Source organism: Sinocyclocheilus grahami, unplaced genomic scaffold (genome assembly GCF_001515645.1).
Source record: "Sinocyclocheilus grahami isolate Dianchi unplaced genomic scaffold, SAMN03320097.WGS_v1.1 scaffold2305.1, whole genome shotgun sequence".
In the NCBI taxonomy this organism is placed as follows: Eukaryota; Metazoa; Chordata; class Actinopteri; order Cypriniformes; family Cyprinidae; genus Sinocyclocheilus; species Sinocyclocheilus grahami.
The window spans coordinates 39444-60575 of NW_015507484.1; the positions used below are offsets into that span (position 1 = coordinate 39444).

The following is a 21132-nucleotide window of genomic DNA, read 5'->3' on the forward strand; positions in this document are numbered from 1 at the left end:
ACAGCATCACACACGGTGGCCTTGAGTGAGCAGAGACCGGGGGATGAAGTGAGGAACGGCCGGAGGGCTAGAGTTAGCAGAGGTGGCGGATTCGACGAAGGAGCGTCCGGAGGGCTTGCGGCAACCACATGTGACGACCCCGGGCTGGACTCCGCTTCGTCCACGGTGAAAGCCGATCCGGCGATCCACAGCGCAAAGTTGTAGTATTTCCTCAGCAACCAGCACGGATCAGCTCTAGGCATGACGAAGCAGATATCGTCCTCTTTCGGAAGGCCAAACAAAGTAGTTTTGCTTTCACAACGAATCACACAGCGCATTCACAAAATGGCAGCAACAATACTACAGCCAGAATAAAAGTTACGCCGCCTTTCTTTGCGTGAACATTTGGGCGGCTTTATGCAAATCTTCTTACATAGTGACGTAGACATGTGGGGGCGTGTTCGAATGAGCCGTTTTAGGTAGGCGTGGCTGACCCTTAACTTTTATAAAGAATTTCTCTTTGGATTTGAGACTCTTTGCAACGTTACAGATCTTCTTTATGCGCCAAGAGCTTGTATCACTTCAAAGAGAAAGGAAAAATTGAAATCGCATCATATGACCCCTTTAACATAACTGTTTTCAACATTGATAATAATAAGCTATGTTACTTGAGCACCAAAATAAAATATTATGTGACACTGGAAATTCAGCTTTTCCATCACAGGAATAAATTACATTTTAAAATATAAAGTTATTTTTAAATTGCAATAATAATTCACGCATTACTGTTTTACCGTATTTGTTATCAAATAAATGTAATCTTGGTGAGCATAAGAAAAACGTTAATAGATCTTACTGACACCAAATTGTTGAATAGTAGTGTAAATGTTAAACTGTTCTTTAATTTTGGAATTGCGTGTTATAAATCTGCTCCTCGTTTTTTTTCTTTCTCTCTTCTTAGAGCTGGTTATATCTTAAAGGCTCCTACATGAAATGCAACAGGAATATGGAGGTAGCGTTCATGGTTTGCGCCATCAATCCGTCTCTAGATCTGCACACTGACAGCACAGAGTTACTCCAGCTCCAGCAAGTATGTCTTCAAATTAAATTTGTTTTAAACTTTCACCACAGCATCCTGTTTCCTGCATTATATTATATTATATTTCATCTCCGTGTTATGTACTGTTAACTGTAATTACGTTGGCATATACATTATGTAAACATGCATATTTATCTTTCTATTTTCATTCAGATCATTAATGCATTCTTTTTTTCTTGCAGAGGCTGTTATGGCTGCTGTATGATCGAGGGGATTTGGAGAGGTGTGACACATTTCTAATAAATCAGACAAATACAGAGCATGGATGTAACCCATGTGGTCTGATTACTGTATATAACTCTTTCTGAATGTTTGTTCTCTTGTATTGGGCGTGTTGAAGGTATCCTATGGCAATGGGCACTTTGGCCGACCTTGAAGATCAGGAACCAATGACTGGCAAGGAAAGCCCTCTCTCCATTCACCTAAAGGTATATGATTTTAGCTATATCAGAGATATTTACAAGGTTGACATTATTAAAGATCACTAATCTGTTTTTTTTTTTTTTATTCCAGGCTGTCGAGTCGGCTAAAAAATATTACAACAACGAGCACATATACCCTTTCATGTATCTAGCAGGGTATTATTATAGGCACAAAAATGTCCAAGAGGCTTTGGGTTCCTGGTCAGAGGCTGCTTCAGTAATGCAAGAGTAAGTCAAGCACCATAGAAATCTGAACATTAAAGGGGTCATATGATGCGATTTCAATTTTTCCTTTCTCTTTGGAGTGTTACAAGCTCTTGGTGCATAAAGAAGATCTGTAAAGTTGCAAAGACTAAAGTCTCAAATCCAAAGAGATATTCTTTATGAAAGTTAAGAGTCAGCCACGCCCCCCTAAAACGGCTCGTCCTAACACGCCCCCACATACCTACGTCACTATCTGGGAAGATTTGCATAATGCCGCCCAAATGTTCACGCAAAGAAAGAAGGCGTAACTTTTATTCTCGCCGTAGTATTGTTGCAGCCGCCGCCATTTTGTGAAGGCGCTGTGTGCTTCGTTGTGAAAGTGAAAAAAAGGACGATATCGCTTCGTCATGCCTAGAGCTGATCCGTGCTGGTCGCTGAGGAAATACTTCAACTTCGCGCTGTCGATCACCGGATCGGCTTTCACCGTGGACGAAGCGGAGTCCAGCCCGGGGTCGTCACATGTGGTTGCAGCAGGAATCCCAATATGGTAAGGGACGTAACATTTCCGTCACACGCTTGAGGAATTCGGCCAATCACAACGCACTGGATAGCTGGCCAATCAGAGCACACCTCGCTTTTTCAGACTGATGAGCTTTGTAAAAATCGCCAAAAGGCGGGGCATAGAGGAGAAACAATAATGTAATGTACAGGAAAATAATGTGTTTTTTGAACCTTAAACCGCATAAACACATTTCATTACATCAAATACACAAAATAATGTTCTTTTTAGCAGCATCATATGACCCCTTTAAATGATACAGAATTTTTCGTTGTGTCTGATGAAGTAATAATCAGACACAACTAAATAAATGTTCTCAAATTTAATTTTACTTCAACAGCAGGGGGCAGTGCTTATTTATTACTGTTGCATAAATTTTATTGCCAAATTAGCCCGCTTAAAACTTCTTAAATATAAATAAAGAGAGAGATTTATTTAAAAAGGCTAATCAATCTCTAAACATAGAATGTGTCTATTACTGCTGCACATTCATGATTAGATGGCAATACGATAACTTTTCAAGCCTCTTGACCGTTGTGTCTGATGAAGTAATAATCAGACAACTAAATAAATGTTCTCAAATTTAATTTTACTTCAACAGCAGGGGGCAGTGCTTATTTATTACTGTTGCATAAATTTTATTGCCAAATTAGCCCGCTTAAAACTTCTTAAATCTAAATAAAGAGAGAGATTTATTTAAAAAGGCTAATCAATCTCTAAACATAGAATGTGTCTATTACTGCTGCACATTCATGATTAGATGGCAATACGATAACTTTTCAAGCCTCTTGAATGTTCGTACTGAATGGAAAATGTGGCGTTTGCCAGCATTGTCTGTTTTGCCTCATGCTGTTTGTCTTTAGAAAGCTCGTTCCCTGTCTTACCCTTGGCATTGGCCCCTGTCAAGAGAGAAAATCTGTACTTTCCTCCCTCTAAACACAGTGCAGTGGACAGTACTAAAAATACTTTATTCTAATGTCCTGAAGGATGTCTGCACAAAGCATGCCTAGAACTACTGCTCACTCCCATCCACTTCCTTTTCCTGCTCTTCCTGTTTCCTCTTCCTTCATGACAACATTAGCTCCTACCCTCTGTCCTTCTGATGTGTTTTCATTTTGTTTGTGCTGCTTTGAACTATGACAGACTTGTTGCATTATAAACAATGTAATCATTGATAAAGTCTATCTATCTATCTATCTATCTATATATAAATGATTTTTTTTAATGGAATTGAATATTGCTTCAGTCAAGTCAAGAACAAAATGTAATATTTAATTCCATTACTTGTTTTTTCTTGGTCTATAGTTACAACTACTGCAGAGAGGATGAGGAGATCTATAAGGAGTTTTTTGACATCGCTAATGATGTCGTTCCCACCCTTCTTAAAGAGACAGCAGCTGGTGCTGAAAGTGGTGGCGAAGGGGCTGATGAAACGGAAAAGGAGGTCTTGTTTAGTTTTGCATAAAAAAATTAAAATAAATATAATTTAGAACAAAGTTGTAAACAATTCTTTCTTTTGTCCTCTATTCATGCTTTTACCTCAAAGGACCAGCCAAGACAGGTAGCTGCTTTGTCTGCCCTTCAGGACCCAGAATGCTTTGCTCACTTACTTCGGTTCTATGATGGTATTTGTAAATGGGAAGAAGGAAGTCCCACGCCAGTGCTTCATGTAGGCTGGGCCACCTACCTGGTTCAGTCCCTTAGTCGCTTTGATGCGCAGGTAAAATCCCTTCATTTTCTCCATTTCAGGTTTCATTAAAAGGGCATTTATTAACCACACTCTTTCTCAGATCAGGCAAAAAGTGTCAATCATCACCAAAGATGCAGAACCAGTGGATGACGATGACCAATCCAGTGAAGACCTGCGTGAGGGGCGTAGACGTGTCCCGAGGCGAGAATCCAAGTTAGATGAACAAGCAGGACCATCATCTCCATGTGCAGCATTGCCTGCTCAAAATCCAGTGCCCAAAAAGGTGGGTGGAGAAGGAGGACGCAGACGTTCCTCTGCTGGAACTCGAGGTAAAGAGTCTGATGGAAAAAATGAGCCCTCATCCCCAAGTCCCACACCTTCTCCTACCCAGCCACCCATAGTGCAGGGAGGGCCGGTGGTGGTTTTCCACAGTGAGAAGATGAAGGGTATGAAGGAGCTGCTCTCTGCGGCCAAGATCAACTCTAGTGCCATTAAACTGCAGCTCACGGCCCAGTCCCAAGTGCAGATGAAGAGACAGAAACCCACACCTTCTGGAGATTACACCTTGTCCTTCATGAAACGCCCTCGCAAAACTCTTTAAAATGACACATTTAGAGTGTTTTGTTTTTTTTCTTTTACATGTTCACCTGGAGTGAAGTTCATTCGTTTACTTGCAAATTGACTCTTATCAAATATTTTGATAAGCTGATGCTGAGTTGAATTAAAACTATTACAAGTTGGAGTCAGAAAACCTATCATGCACCAGCAATTATGCTTTTTTATTTTATAGTGTAAAGTAATTTTAATGATTTGCCTTAATTTTGTATTATTACAATAAGTTCTATTAGATAGAATCCAAATTACAACAAGCCAAAGTGATTCTCTTTTGTTTGATCAGGATTTTAGAAAAGATGCTATTTTATTTTCAGCTAACATTTTGTCTGCAATACAATGAACATGTATTTGCTTCACAAGTCTAATGTGTTGAAAATAAAATGCTGTTTTCAACCTATATACATGTAGGTCTTGCACTTGTTTTGTTATTGTCCACATAACTGCTGGGTTTCATATGTGGTCTCAAGGTTATAGAGTCAGTAAGTATCCTTTTGAAAAATGCTGTGCTTCAGTTAAAAAACTATTTTCTTGATTATGAAAGTGTTTTCCTCTAAATAAACAACTTGAACAGAATAAGTGTTTTTCTGCCGTTTATTTACTGTCACCCATGTTGTGAATTATTACTGTGTGTAAACAGTTGCGATGTGGTCGCCCATTGATGCAATGCGCAGGCGAAGAGTGAAGACCGCTCGTGGCTGCGAATCGGTTCTTTAGAATAGTTCACTTCAAAGAGCCTGTTCGAAAAGCATTTTTAAAGGTGATTCTTTTACGTCACAGGTCGCTGACATTCCGCCGTGCTCTGAACTTTCCAATGAAGCCACCATATGCAGACATGTATTGCGGTTTATTTTTGCGCTTCGTTTTGTTAAATGGTGTTTATTGCAATTCCACGTGCCCCGCTTCACATTAAACATGAAGGTCGAACCTTAGAACGTTTTCCATTTCCATTAAAAACTATTAAAGGTATTATTTTTTACTAAACATGTTTTTTTGTACGTTTAAATACAATTATATTTGTTATGACCAAATCGTATGTTGTGAATAGGACGTGTTCGAAAGGGACAATTCTCGTTTTCAACCAGTCAGCGAATCGCTGACTCGAGAACCGCTCGGACCTGTTCGGTCCTATTCGGTAATGAGTCGTTCGAACCAGTTTTGCGAGCCGATTCATTGAAAAGATACGACTCCAAAGAACAATTCGTTCACGAATCGGACATTGCTGATGCGAGTCTGCGGGTGCGCTAGTGTGAGAAGGACAGGCTGAAAGATTACAAGGCGAAGACCGTGATTGCCCTGATAAACTTGATGTGTACATCTTTTTCTTTTTTGCATTGCGTTATAATTAAATTAAATACGTTTTATTATTACATCTTTTGATGACAGCGCACCAGGATGAGATGAGTTTACTGCACATCAAACTGTGTGACAGCTGCTGTCATGAATAAGTGAAACATACAAAGAGCTGCGGGCATGAATACTATAGGAGTTTCATTTTTAGATCCCTTGGATGATTATGAGATTATTCATCTGATCGGGAGCGGCACTTATGGAGAAGTCTTTAAGGTGAGAAAGAAATTCAGTGTTTTTTTTTTTTATGCAAAGGTTATTTGGAAATTGCACGAAGTGTTTAAGCATGTATGTAATGTCTATGATTTAATGCGTCTTGTGCTGTCAAGTTTTCGGGGAAAAAAACTTTCGTTCTGGGAGACTAACACAAATTTACCAAAAAGGATTGAATGACTTGTCTGTATTGTATTACTGTACAAGGAGTGTATTACTTTGGACATGATATCCATGCCATGTTTTTAGACATCATAGTGCCATTAATATCAGAAGTACTAATACCATGAATATCTATGAGAACCATGATATGATTATCATTCAGCACCATGTTAAATGTCAAAGTACCATCTATGCAAAGGTTATTTGGAAATTGCACGAAGTGTTTAAGCATGTATGTAATATGATTTAATGCGTCTTGTGCTGTCAAGTTTTCGGGGAAAAAAACTTTCGTTCTGGGAGACTAACACAAATTTACCAAAAAGGATTGAATGACTTGTCTGTATTGTATTACTGTACAAGGAGTGTATTACTTTGGACATGATATCCATGCCATGTTTTTAGACATCATAGTGCCATTAATATCAGAAGTACTAATACCATGAATATCTATGAGAACCATGATATGATTATCATTCAGCACCATGTTAAATGTCAAAGTACCATCTGATACCATGTAAGGGGATCCTTGCTGATGTTGACATGATTTTCCTTTACTCCGTTGTTGTTGTTAATTTCCTTGTTTAGGCTGAATATTTCAAGAAGCCAGACCCATGATGTTAGTTGACAGACTGGATTGTTTAGTTTACTAGAATTCACAGCATGTGTGCGGAGAGACACGCTCTCCATCCAACACAATGAACTCAAACTGATGCACACAGACTGACATCCACATACTATTCATTTTTATTTTGTCTAAATGTCAATTTGTTAGGCCATCTAGGTATTTCCTCAACAAAATATGTAACTTCAACATGTTTTCAAAATACAAAACAGCCCTGTATAAAAGCCCGGATATAAAGTAGTTTGCGATTTTAAAGTAGAATAACATATGGTTGGCTCAGAAATTTGACTTGATTGAAGAGCAATCTTACTGGCACAACCACAACATTTGTGGAATGTTACAAATCTGGACTTTAAAACCATGTAGGCCTCCCTCAGGTGTGGTAATGTTCTTCTTCAAGAAGTTTGTAAGGTGTAAATATGTTGTTGGCTGTCTCTTTTATATACTGTATGTTTAATATGGAGGTTGTGTCACTCTTGTTTAGCAATCCCTAACACAGTCCACTTTATCATAATTCAGTGGGTGAGCCAACAACCCTTACAATGCCCATCTTACAATGCACAAAGAATCCTTTCTAGTGTCCTCTAGCTCTCTCAACTTGGACTAAAACTAAAATATTTCATACTGAGGATTCCCAGCTGCATTTGAACGAAACAGTTTGTTTTGCATTTGATGGACTTGTCAGGTCTGACTATGCCAACATAAAGAATAACAAGCTTTGGAGATTTCTGGTCAAAGTGTGGACAGATATCCAACCCGAGCCATTGTTCTTGGGTTGTGGCTGCGTTTTTTTCAGGTTGCAATGTTAAACCATTAAGAGAACGTTGCACTGTCGCTTTAGTCGTGACAGGAAGCTCTCTGGCATGCCAGGAAAAAACAACAGGAAGGCAGCTCAGTGAAGTTCCAGGTTTTGTCCAGAAATGCTCGATTTGTAATGTTTATGAGTAGCCGAAAGCAAAAATGGAGGTCCACCTTCCTGACTAACTTTTTTTGTCTGATGGTTTATATTAAGAATAGGCCCGATCATAAGTATTAAATAATCCGCTCTGTATTTATAGCACGTATTTAATGTGCATGAGTTGCCTATTTACCGCAGCAGTGTACACCAACATGGAATTTTGCTTAAAATTGACTTGCCCTCAGGCCATCCAATATGTACTTGAGTTTGTTTCTTCAATGGAACAAATTTGGAGAAATTCAGCATTACATCACTTGCTTACCAATGGATCCTCTGCAGTGAATGGGTGCCGTCAGAATGAGAGCCCAGACAGCTAATAAAAAACATCGCCGTACTCCACAAGCAATCCACACTAGTCCAGTTCATCAATTAACGTCTTGTGAAGTGAAAAACTGCATGCTTGTAAGAAACAAAATCTATCAATAAAGCATTTTAACGTTACTCTGTCACTTCTGTCGAAAATACCAGTCTATAATATTTGTTTAGAACTGTTTAAAGCTGTTTTCACTTGTAAACGGTGCTTGATCTGTGCATATTTCTTTCTTGATTCAGACGAGACAACTTTTTCATTGGAGGAAGCAATATTATGCAGTTTGAAGTCAAAAGTGTGGATTTGTTCATTACAAATATGCATGCAGCTTTTCGCTTCACAAGAGGTTAATTGATAGACTGGAGTCATGTGGATTACTTGTAGATTATTGTGATGTTTTTATCAGCTGTTTGGACTCTCATTCTGACGGCACCCATTCACTGCAGATGATCTATTGGTGAGCAAGTGATGTAATGCTGAATTTCTCCAAATATGTTCCCATTAAAGAAACAGACTCTTCCACATATTGGATGTACACTGAGTACATTCTCAGCAAATTTTCCTTTTTTTGGGTGAACTATTCTTTTAATTCCACAGCTTTATGAATTTGATTCACCTGGACTTCACCTTGGCAAGGGGTATTAGTGGTAGTAGTTATAGAAAATTGATAGAATCCTTCCTAGATGGAATGAGTGATTAACAAATGGTGCAGCATCATACAGTCTAGAAAGATGAAGAACGTCAGCTCCCAGCAGTAGCTACAGGACAAGGTTACAGTCAAGGACGCAGCAGGCTGCCACTGACACTAGGATATTTGTCATTAAGATGCCTGCCAGGAGAGCTGGATCTGTTCCTGGCTTTTCTACAGCATCCCGAGCATTTCACCAAAGTAAACATGGCCTTAAAGTCGCATTTACTCACCTCTATGTTACATTTAATACATTTTAAAATATATTATAATAGGAAACAGTTATTTTATATTGTAATAATAATTCATATTATTACAGTTTTTACTATATTTTTGATCAAATAAATGCAGCCTTGGTAAGCACAAGAGACTTCTCTCAAAAGCATTTGAATGGTATAGACATATTAATATAAAATTTGTGCACAGTAGAGACTTCTCTCAAAAAAAATCTTAACAACCCCAAGCATTTGAATGGTATAGACATATTAATATAAAATTTGTGCACAGTCACAGATGCATGTACTGTATATCAAGAGTTATAAGTATCCATTTTTTAGTTAATATTGTTGTAAAAGGCAAAGTGCAATCTGATTTTCCAGTTCATCATGCAATATAATGTACTTTCTTTCAGGCTAGAAACATTAGGAGCTCAGAAATGGCTGCTATCAAAATTGTTAAACTGGATCCAGGTGTGTGAGTAGTTTTAATGTGATAAGTTTTTGACCAGAGCACATTTACATATTGGGAGATTTTCATGCATTAGTGCTGTAGAGAACATACAGTAAACATTTAGAGGCATATGCTGTTTCTAACTAATCTCTCAAAATTATAGGGGTTTTATTGGATCGATTCCTTGTATGAAGGATTTATATTATGATGAGCTCTACAGTTACACATAATTATAGTTCTCAAAAGCCTCCCTGACATGCACTACTACTACTTTAAAAATGATTGGACTGCATTGTGTCACATGAAAAGTTATTTTTACACGGCTCTCTGGAATAGTTGTTTCAGATTTGTCAATCACTGCATTCTGAAGTAAAATACCTTAAATATTTTGTGATTATGGGCAATTTGTTTGTTCAGTATACACTCTTTTTCTCATTCGCTCAATGCTTTTTCAGGTGATGACATCACCTCCATCCAGCAGGAGATAACAATGATGAAGGAGTGTAAGCATAAGAACATTGTGGCCTATTATGGCACTTACCACAGGTACAGTAATGTTTGTGCCTTGCCTGGTATTTCTCCAGTAGTTGTCAGGGCATAGAAAGGTGCATTCTACAACATGTTTTATACCCCTACAGGCAGTTACACAATCAGATATGAAGCACAAATCACCCAGACATGTTTAATAGAATTTATAAATAGCTGCCGAGGTGTGTCAGCAGATGACTTGTGCATTCCCGAATATTATTTCAAAGGCATGCATTCCTACTTACAAGCTTTCAAAATGTTTGAGATTCTTGTCATGTTTGTAAGCTATGTGTGTGCGCATATGTATCAGATATATACATATTCTACACTTGGTTTTAGACACGGATGTCTGAAGCTGCACATTTTGGATTATTGTATCCCTCTCTCTCTTTCTCTCTCTGTCTGTCTCTGTCTCTCTCTCTCTCTGTAGCTGATTTTGGGGTTGCGGCTGAGGTCAGTGTCTCTGTTGCCAAGAGGAAGTCCTTCATAGGAACTCCCTACTGGTGAGCCGTCTGCACAGATTTTTGCCCCGATATATACATATTCTGCACTTGGTTTTAGACACAGACGTCTGAAGCTGCACATTTTGGATTATTGTATCCCTCTCTCTTTCTCTCTCTGTCTGTCTCTGTCTCTCTCTCTCTCTGTAGCTGATTTTGGGGTTGCGGCTGAGATCAGTGTCTCTGTTGCCAAGAGGAAGTCCTTCATAGGAACTCCCTACTGGTGAGCCGTCTGCACAGATTTTTGCCCTTGAGTCCTGCAGAATCACACTGTCTGGATTGTCTTGTTTTAAAACAGTTAGCACGCTGTCTCTTATGATTAGTACAAAGTACGGTGGCCGTGAAGTGCAAAACAAATCACAATTCTGAAAAAAGTAGCTCATTTTAAATGCATTGTATGAATTGCCCTTACTATGGAATAAAAAATACAGAGTGTATGTTTACATTTAGTTAAAAGTGGCTGTAAAACATCAGCTCAAGTGGTGCAGGTGGATAAGTGCGTGTCTTTGGCTTTTTGACGCAATCGACCCTGGTTCAATCCCGCATTTTGCCGAACTTTTTTTCCCTCCCTTTTCAAATCTCGTATTAGCAATGGATTCTATTTACACTAAGTGAAAATAGCAGTATTTTTAGCAATATGCTATTTACACTAAGTGCAAATACCTATTTACACTATGTTAAAATAGCAGGATTTCTATAACAGCAGAGTCATGGTAGAAAGTTCGAAGATGGTATTAAAGTAGCTCATTTTAAATGTATTGTATGAATTGCCCTTACTATGGAATTAAAAATACAGAGTGTATGTTTACATTTAGTTAAAAGTGGCTGTAAAACATCAGCTCAAGTGGTGCAGGTGGATAAGTGCGTGTCGTTGGCTTTTTGACGCGATCGACAGGGGTTCGATCCCGCCTTTTGCAGAACTTTTTTTCTCTCCCTTTTCAAATCTCGTATTAGCAATGGATTTGAGCTTTCAAATGACTTAAATTATTGAAATTTACTTTCAAATATACATGTCATCAAAAAGTATTTGTTCAAATAAGGTATACTTTTCATTATAAAGTATGTTTATAAAGAGAAGCACATGATTCAGGATTATTGGGAAACTTTTCCCTAATTTATGAGGTCATTTAATTCTTTTTCCAAATATGCATGTCAGAGTTCAGTTTGTCAAAGTGTACAGTTTTTTTTAGTGGCAATATTTGTGTGTGTGTTATAGGCAAGTGATTCAGCCCCAGATACAATCCAGTCTAAAGGGAAACATATGCCAGTAGAGAGAAGTTTATCAGAAGAACAATGTAAGTTCTGGTTAACACTGTCCTTACTTGCAGCGGAAACTGAATATAAACATTTACACTTAACATACTATTAGCATATTACAATACACACTATTCAGTCCTAATTTTTTATATACATTTTTTAATATCATCTGTATCAGCCAATATTTTTTTATATCCTATATAAAATATCCATCCTATGTTCTATTCTATTTTTCTTTTTCCTTTTTTAAAATTGTATTTTTTTTAAGGACATTTTATTTGGTCAATTTGGACAACATTTGGTAAAATATGTATTATTTAAATATTATATGCATCTTATTTGCTATCATTAAATTGTATTTTATGTAAGGAATAATTCACGGCTAGCTGTGCATTAAACGATTTTATTGCATGACGTGGAGGCAAAGAACCACCCGACACGAAGCGCGGGGCAGCGTAGACAACAAGTTTCTGTGCTCATGAATGTTTCTGTGTGTGCGCAGCACGATCTCTGATCTCTGTGTGCAAGTGATGTGTGCTTGTGCATCAATGAAATTGATTAAACTGACTTGGAACTACAGTACCTGTGCATTAAACGGTTTTAATGTACACCTGCTAGCCAATCAGAATCAAGTATTCAGACAGACCATGGTATAAACTTTGTTATACTTTACATTATACCAGAATCAGTCATTAAAAATGTATGATACGCAATCATTTATTATCTGTAGAAATGAGTAGTGAACACATTTTTGGCTTATAATGTTTCTTCATTATATGCATTCATCTTTCCGTTTTCTGAAGTTCACTGTCACTCCAATGTCAGAGCCATGTCTATTTTCATTGCAGCGTGTGCATGATTAGAAAGTTTAATATATGGATGTGTAGCAGAGGAGGTGCTGCTTTAACAAGGCTGCTATTGAGCATAGCTTCAGTGATGTCAATAGGCACACAACTCATAGAGCTGGTACTGTTTAGCACACGTCTATGGCATGTCCTTCTCATCCCCCTCACACACTCACTCGCGTGAACTGGATCCAGTGGTCACATTCGAGGCCAAGCGGAGAGTGTGATGAGTGTGTGTGTGTTATCGTGTGGCAAGTCGATGCCACTTTTACTGAGAATCCATTGTCAGGCATCTTGACTGTAAGATTACAGCATTCACAGGCAGACGAATCAGGCAGACAGACAATGAAGCTTCTTTAGGGCAGATGAGGAAGTGATGTTCAAACTACTGTATGAAGTTCTTGGAGGTCTCACATATATGCAACCAACAAGAACACCGTAGAAATCACATTCTAACATGTTAAAAAACGTATGATCACTGAATATCGATTAATATTGTACAGATTTATGAATGTTTACACTACTATTCAAAAGGGGTCAGTCATTTTTTCTTCATTTTATTTCATTAAGAAAAGAATACTTTAATTCAGCAAAAAATGCATTAATTAGTATTTCAAATAAATGGTGTTCTTTTGAACTTTCTATTCATCAAATAATTCTGGAAGAAAATGTATCACAGTTTCCACAAATATATTAAGCAGCAGAACTGTTTTCAACATTTATAATAAGAAATGTTTCTTGAGCACCAAATCAGCATATTAGAATGATTTCCGAAGTACCATGTGACACTGAAGACGGGAGGAATGATGCTTAAAATTCAGCTTTGCCATTGCAGGAATAAATTACATTTTAAAATATAATAAAATAGAAAACAATTATTTAAAATTTTTATAATATTTCACAATATTGCTGTTTTACTGTATTTTTGATCAAATAAATGCAGGCAATGTTAGCATAAGATACTTTTTTCCAAAAAAATTAAAAATCTTACTGACCCCAAACTTTTGAATGGTACAAATATGTAAATGAAGAATACAAATGTGTAATATGGGTTTGTTGTTTGTTTCAGTTGACCAGGTTAAGTTTACCGCTCCCAGGAGAAAAGAGACTGAACCATATCCTGACCTGGTCAGTTTTATTGGACTCTCTTAGTGAGGTTCTCTTTAAGCCAATGAGGCAAAGAAAACACAAACCACATCCTGTCACACGTCATAAAGTACTCTGTGTCATAACTCATGGTTATCACTCAGAAAAAAAAGAATTAAGTATGTTTATGTTCTCAGGGATCGTGTGATGATTGGAGCATATCTGGAGATGAACCAGAGTCACCGTGAGTGTTGATTGATGTGGATTATAATTTCACTACAGATTTAAACAGTTATTATAACCTTTAATTTAAACTATATTCATTGCTGCAGGGGTCTTTTGGAAAGAGTGGAGGAGGAGTTACAGCATAGGTGGGACATGCTTATATTCTGACGCCACCTTGTGGAGTGACATCTAATGCAAGAAAAAACTAAATAAAAACAACTATATCAGCTAAAAGTGAAATTATGCATTGATTATTATATTTTTTGTTATATGTGTGTATAAGCATAGTGTTAAATAGTTATTCTACTTTCCTTCTTTTTTTTAAACAATTATTACAATTACAATTTGAACTGCCTTTCTCTTTCAGGAGCTTGACAGTGAAAAGACACTCATATTTTGAGGTATTTCATAACCTGTCCTAATGATTAATTTATGATTCTATAAAACATTATGCAAGGCTGTAAACCTTTTCTGATGTTTCATAGTGGAGTAAGAGGAAAAGTGGACTGTTCAGCCCACCACCTGTCTCTGCAACAACATCACTTCCTCCCATGAGTTCTTTAGACTCTAATCTGGAGGACAAGGACCTTACGCTTCGACCCAGTGCTACTTTATGCCCTGAAACTGTATTAAGTCCAAAATCAGGTATTACTATCTGCACATGCAGGACACATAGGAAATTCACCATACAAAGTTGTAAAACATTTCTCTCTTTGTGTTTTGTCAGCGTTGTTGAGGTGTTCAGGCAGTCAGGATGTGCGGCACTGGTGCAGTGACCCTTATGTTCCTGATGGTAATGACACACAGGACAAACAGAGGACTCTTACAAGGACTTTGAGCAGAGACACGGCTCTTTCTCCAGAGTGGAGCACCATGAGGAAGAAAACAGAGGACTCTGTGAGTTACACAATGTTGGAAGTTACAAATAACAGACTTACACTTATGTGTGCTTGTATCCCACACTTTAATACATCTCAGCTACATTAATGCCCTTTTATCAAACACAGTGTCAGATATAAAGAACTGATTCACATGCATTCCTTCTGCAGATTTGGTCTAATTTAGTATGGCTAGATGTCTAAATATATCAACATATAGTTTAATTAATTGGTTGAAACAAGTAGTTTAACAAGTAGTTTAATTAATTGGTTGAAACATTATTAGATCAAATATTTTGGTGTTATTTCATTATATCTTGCACATTATGGGGAAGTCGTGGCCTAATGGTTAGAGAGTTGGACTCATAACCCAAAGGTTGTGGGTTCGAGTCTCGTACCGGCAGGGATTGTAGGTGGGGGGGGGGAATGTACCCCAAAACCCCCAACTGCTCCCCGGGCGCCGCAGCATAAATGGCTGCCCACTGCTCCGGGTGTGTGTTCACGGTTTGTGTGTGTTCACTGCTGTGTGTGTGCACTTTGGATGGGTAAATGCAGAGCACTAATTCTGAGTATGGGTCACCATACTTGGCCACATGTCACTTCACTTTTTTTTAACTTTTTTTATTTGGTTAGCGTAGTGCTAGATGTTTCAGCACCATGGACAGATCTCAAAAACCCACTACATATTATGTTATTTAATACACATTGTGTATGTTTTTCTGAGTCACTAAAAGTATTACTGACAGACTAAAATATATAGAAACTGTTCCTTGTATTTTTTAACCATTAATTCACAGAGAGCAGATTCTCACGGACTTCCTCCCACTCCCCAAGTCTATGTAAGTTTAACCACCTAATAGCACCTTTTAAATGTGTTAAACCTGGCTATTACTAAATTAGAGTGTGACAATTTGCATAATAATTAATGACTAGTTTGTCATTAATGTAATTTTCTTAATTTACATCCGGTGTACTGTATTTATGAAACATTGCATAATTCAATTTGCATAGATGGGGGCCTGTTTTACTAAAGTCTTTAATGGATGTCCCCTGAAAATTCATTGTGCAGAGACATGGATTTTGCCCAAAACAAGAGGTACAGTTTTTCTTCCATCCTACTGATGCAGAATTTTAATGAAAATGTAATTTAAATATAGATTGAAAAACTTTCCAGCATCAGTAATACAGAATCAGAGTATTGCTGAATTCTGTTTGATTTCTCAATCCGTTCCTCACAGATCAATATTTAATTCTGGGTGCAGAGGAGGGTGTTTATATCCTTAACTTAAATGAACTGCATGAAGACACTTTAGAAAAGGTACTGCTGGCTACTGCATCTGTGTGTATGACAACATTATGATTTAGTATTTTGACTCAATAACTGTTTGTGTCATAAAATACAACACAAGAATAAAATCTTATTATTAATGATTAATATGTATTTACCTCCTGATCTCTATTGCAGTTGCTTCCACAGAGATGTACTTGGCTTTACGTCATGAACAATGTCTTAATGTCCATCTCTGGTATGTAACATTTTTACAGATGTTGTGATGTGATACCAGTAACAGCCCACCAGTTTTAGAAATTACATGCTCAGAAATTACAAACTGTGTTATTCAAAAAAAAATAACACAGTTATTTACTTTAAAAAAAAAAAAAGATTAAAGTACTACAGTTTTTCCTCAAGTTGATAAGACACTAAAATGCCAATTTCTTAAACCATAATGCCATTCTGTAAAATAAATACGAATTTCTCTAAGTTATGCACATAAGTTGCAAATGTGTTTATTCCAAATTCTCAAAACGTACATCGTGGTCAAGTAGAAATCCGTTATGTATTATGGATATTATCAAAATCCAAACATCCATTAGATTAAAGATTAAACACAATATTTTTAAATAGACATCTTTATTTTAAAAGTTTATTTGAGATTTGTATAAATAAATGTATAGTTACAGGAAATTGAGAAAAACTGTACATCTAATGTACTCCTCAGTGGTCTGTAAACTTCTATTCTATTCTATTCTTAGGTAAGTCGTCTCATCTCTACTCTCATAGACTGACAGCTCTGTTTGAACAGCGAGGGCATTTACAGAGGAAACAGGGTCACATGTCCCTCGGCACCAACCGCTTCACGGAACGGATCATCCACAGGTCACAGAAACACATAAAAGTTTAATAATTCAGCTTATATGTTGTTCAGTTGGAACTCAAAATAACCTTTTCACAGGAAGTTTGCCGTGTCAGTGAAGATTGCTGACACTAAGGGCAGTCGGAAGTGCAGTGTGGGTGAGGACCATTTGCTACGTCATAATAGATCAATGTTTATTCATTTTATCCTGATGAATGTCTTTGCTGACCTTCTGGTTAAGATGGAAAAATACTGAAAGCCATGTTTTCTTGATTTTTCTTCATCAGCTCGTAACCCTTACACAGACAGCACGTTCTTGTGTGCTGCAGTTCCCTCTGGTCTTGTGCTACTGTTGTGGTATGAACCGCTGCAGAAGTTCATGCATCTCAAGGTAATAATAGTGATCCTATAAAACCTACTATATCATATTTGATACATTTCTAAGACCTCTAAATTATCAACAATTAAAACTTTGCTGAGAACCCTGTACACACTCTTTTGCATATCTCCTGTCATCTGATTTATAATTTGTATTTTTTAGCAAATAAAAGGCCCTTTCCATCTTTGGGTTGTGGTTCACATATCTTTTTGGCAAGAAATCTATAACGATTTTTATAAAGTAAACAAGAATAAATTTTATATTGTTAGTAATATTTCAAGATGAACACTTGCTGGACTGAAGCAACTTAGATTTACTTTATTATCCATACATCATTTGTAAAAAAAAAAAATATATAAAAATATGAACATCAAATATGATAAGACAGACTTTTGAGGAACTTGTACATCTATCAATCATCATAGTATTACATTATATGTTTTGACCTTCATTAAAAGCAATCAGATTAAAATCAGAATAGGCGATAAAAATATCAGCAGCTGCACCAAATTGCATATTTTTGCTCTATTTGAGTGTTTTTTCCTCCTTTAGTATGAGCACCGTATTCTCCTATATCACACTATATGAGCCATAAAAGTCTAATGTATCAAATATGATACTAAAAAAAAAAACATTAATTTTTTAAGATTTTATCTAAAAGTTATCAACAAACTGTGCCATTTCCAATAACATTTCTGACTATTATTTCATATGTCAAACTTTACAGGGTTAATAGACTCACTTTTCTAATGAAACATTAACTTTATTTTAATTGTTTAATTTACAGTTATAATATATGGCAATTTTATTTACAAGTAAATACCTTTATTTCTACCAAACAAACAATATTATGCTTTCCCTAACAAGTGCCTGTGTAACATCTGGTAGTCGTTCTCTCATTATATTTCTCCTTTCTTATCGTCTTCTCATTGAAGCACATTGCCGTGCCCCTGCCGGACCCATTGCCCATCTTTGAGCTGCTGGTGTTAATGACAGATGAGCTTCCTCAGCTCTGTGTGGGTGTCCAGGAAAGCCTCCAACAGCAAAACGAACGACAGCTAAAGTTTGACATCATCCATCTGAATGGCACGACAAACCCTCAGCAAGGTAAGTGACTGACTGACTGCTGGTCTTGCATGAATTCAGGGCTGAAGAATTTCACAGCAAACATCATATTAAAACCCATTCCTATGAACTCAACAGATTTCCCCCCTCACAATCAGTAAAGAAAATATGAAAAACATGCACATTTTGTATGGGCCTACTGTGTTTTATTCACTGAAACGTGTATGAATGTGTGATCTTTGTGTCTTTCCTTAGACTGTGAGACAATAAGAGCTGTACAAGTGACACAGCTGGACAGAGACACAGTGTTAATTGCACTGGAAAGTATGTATGATTTATATGTATGATTAATAAATGAATCAACTTCTAAAGCATGCACTGATACTTATATTGTAAATGAATCCTCTTGTCATCTTCTAGAAACAGTGAAGATTGTCAATATGCAGGGTGTCCCCAGCAAGGAGTTAGCATCTGAACTGGAGTTTGACTTCCCTATCGAAACTTTAGGTACAAACCTGACAAGATATTATAATACAGTATTTGTTCACAATGAAATAATACAGTGATTTATACAACCGGAATAAGTTTTCATGTGCTGTTTTTCAACAGTTTGTTTAGAAGAAAGTGTTTTAGCTTTCTGGAGACATGGGCTTAAAGGACTTAGTCTTCACAACTGTGAGGTAAAGAGTTCTGATTTTTTTTGTGCATTTTAATAGACGTCAGTCAGGGTAGCGCTGTATTTAATTGTAGACAGAAATGAAAACGATGCTGTGGACTGCACTGTTTTTTCACACCATAATGATTGTTCAGTTGATGAAATGTCTGTCTGAAAAAAAGCTTTCAATAGACAAAAACTCCATAAACCATTTTTGAAAGTTGTGAGTTGTGAAAGCTTTATACAGTGCATGCCTTTATGAAAACTGTAAATCTACTCCTCACAGCCTCGGTTTCATTCCTGTCAAAAATTAAAAATGGCATCTAACCTGACATATGTCAATTTCTGTATCAGTACATGTTGTCATCATTTGTTGTTTTTTAAGGGGAGACACTGCAGGCCAAAAACAAAGTTTCAGATTTTGGGCTTTTTGGTTTTTCATAAAGTGTTTTTTCAGACTAGTGGAAAGAAAACATCCAAAAGACACTGTTAAGTGTTTCTTTTATAGCACTTTATCTATTTGTGTCAATAGATTTCAATTACAATATATATTTTTAAAGGCCGTTTTCTCAAAATGAGTTTTTTCTCCTACACTGAGCCATAAATCTCCACTTCAGTAGCACTTACACACACCAAACTTTACATTTTTATTCCTGTCTGTCTATATTCTGAAGGTTTTTACAGAGGGATTTGTTCATATATAATTTGCTTTATTATATACAACATTTTATTCCCCCCAAAAATGTGAAAATATAATGTTTTCTGTCCGTTCTAAGCATTTTCTGAATTATGGAGTGACAAAAATGAGATACCCAAAATTCCCTGTAAAAACTTTTGACGCTAATGTCAAAAAAATTAAACAAGAATTTTGAAACTGACATCATCCAGTGTTTAGATTTTTGTAGTAGAAATGTATGCAAATTAGCGCATGTTTCCTTAAATAATGACTCATTTGCATATTTAAACCTAACATTTTAGAAAACTTGTAATACAAAAAATGTTTCCAATTATCAATGTAATCAATCAGCTGAGTAATTCGATAACTATTATTTTTTTTTTACCCTATTCACCTGCAGTGTCTCGCCTTAATAGTTGATAAATTTACTGTGGATTAAGATCTAAACTCATCCTCATGTGTCCTTGCAGATAACACAGGAAATCTCAGACAAAAGCCGTCAGTTTAAAGTTTTAGGCACGCACAGGTATTGACTTTCTTCCACCACCTTTCATCGTTTTTCCTTTTAACTTGAATAAAAATTGCATTTCATTCTTCTTAATGTCTTTTCTCCCCAATCTTGGTTTACAGAGACATTGTTTTGCAAAGCACCCCAACTGAAAACCCTTCAGCCACTAGCAATTTATATATTTTAACAGGTCACGAGAGCAGCTACTGAGGAAAGCCAGTGGACAGAAACTGTAAATAACATGCATGACAACATGATGGGGGTTTGAGAGCCAGAATGCATGACAACTCTTAATACAGAGGCTTTCAGAGCTGTGCATCTGCCCTATGTGTCTGTGCGAACACGGTCCTTCAGTCGATCTCACTGGTACACATTGTGAGGGTACAGAAAGGAAAACCCAAAGCCTTGGCTCTTTTATTTGTCCCCCTAAAGGTGTTTTTGTCATTGTTGTCTATGAATTCTTGTATGAAATAATCTGGATTAAACAATTGTATTTAAATTAAAAAGATCATGTGATAATTTTGTGATGGAAAGATTGTGATAACTACTAATAAACTGATACAGTGAATCCAAACTGAACCAGACTCTTTTAATAATCACATCCTGATTCGGTTTTTAGTAAAGAGTAGGAAAATAACAGATGGGTTTGTATAGGTTTACAGGACAGTGTGGAAATAAGATGAAATTCAGTTCATCCTTCCCTGTTAAATGCTCTGTATTGTTGCTTAATTTTTAATCACTGAGTCAATCCTCAAGAGGGAGCTAAAGCTTAAAAAATCGAAACCGTTGACATACCCCCCCCCCCCCAAATACACACAAATTTAGAATTATATTAGATAATATTTTATAATATGTTAA

At 36.7% G+C, this 21132-nt stretch overlaps 3 protein-coding genes across 3 annotated transcripts in view; all 3 read left to right on the top strand.

Moving 5' to 3' along the window:
- Nucleotides 1-5130, top strand: part of LOC107574673 (menin-like) — a 17713-nt gene extending 12583 nt beyond the window's left edge. Inside the window, exons 3-9 of the mRNA XM_016261111.1 lie at nt 941-1069; nt 1261-1301; nt 1419-1506; nt 1592-1728; nt 3569-3707; nt 3810-3983; nt 4054-5130. Coding sequence (XP_016116597.1) covers nt 941-1069; nt 1261-1301; nt 1419-1506; nt 1592-1728; nt 3569-3707; nt 3810-3983; nt 4054-4554 — 1209 coding nt within the window. The 3' untranslated portion in view covers nt 4555-5130. The remainder of the gene's footprint in view (nt 1-940; nt 1070-1260; nt 1302-1418; nt 1507-1591; nt 1729-3568; nt 3708-3809; nt 3984-4053) is intronic.
- A 678-nt stretch (nt 5131-5808) lies between these two features.
- LOC107574677 (mitogen-activated protein kinase kinase kinase kinase 2-like) lies at nt 5809-10192 on the top strand. Its single transcript, XM_016261114.1, has 3 exons — nt 5809-6131; nt 9500-9557; nt 9993-10192. Exons 1-3 carry the CDS (start codon nt 6039-6041, stop codon nt 10136-10138), a joined length of 297 nt encoding a protein of 98 aa, XP_016116600.1. The 5' UTR covers nt 5809-6038; the 3' UTR covers nt 10139-10192.
- Nucleotides 10193-11785: 1593 nt separating this feature from the next.
- Nucleotides 11786-20834, top strand: LOC107574675 (mitogen-activated protein kinase kinase kinase kinase 2-like). The gene is made up of 20 exons (XM_016261113.1): nt 11786-11860; nt 13737-13795; nt 13951-13997; nt 14086-14124; nt 14346-14379; nt 14464-14614; nt 14703-14875; nt 15654-15695; nt 15868-15952; nt 16095-16174; nt 16322-16382; nt 16891-17014; nt 17091-17149; nt 17279-17382; nt 18306-18477; nt 18691-18759; nt 18856-18942; nt 19045-19115; nt 20237-20292; nt 20397-20834. Exons 1-20 carry the CDS (start codon nt 11827-11829, stop codon nt 20482-20484), a joined length of 1635 nt encoding a protein of 544 aa, XP_016116599.1. The 5' UTR covers nt 11786-11826; the 3' UTR covers nt 20485-20834.
- The last annotated feature ends 298 nt before the right edge of the window (nt 20835-21132 follow it).

Bases quoted from the DNA above. Each gene is read 5' to 3' on its own strand.
- LOC107574677 (XM_016261114.1), top strand. From the start codon at position 6,039: ATGAATACTATAGGAGTTTCATTTTTAGATCCCTTGGATGATTATGAG. The intron at 6,132-9,499 runs GTGAGAAAGAAA...ACTTTCTTTCAG, and splicing joins CTTATGGAGAAGTCTTTAAG to GCTAGAAACATTAGGAGCTC. The intron at 9,558-9,992 runs GTGTGTGAGTAG...ATGCTTTTTCAG, and splicing joins AATTGTTAAACTGGATCCAG to GTGATGACATCACCTCCATC.
- LOC107574675 (XM_016261113.1), top strand. From the start codon at position 11,827: ATGCCAGTAGAGAGAAGTTTATCAGAAGAACAAT. The intron at 15,696-15,867 runs GTAAGTTTAACC...CAATTTGCATAG, and splicing joins CTCCCACTCCCCAAGTCTAT to ATGGGGGCCTGTTTTACTAA. The intron at 15,953-16,094 runs GTACAGTTTTTC...CGTTCCTCACAG, and splicing joins GATTTTGCCCAAAACAAGAG to ATCAATATTTAATTCTGGGT.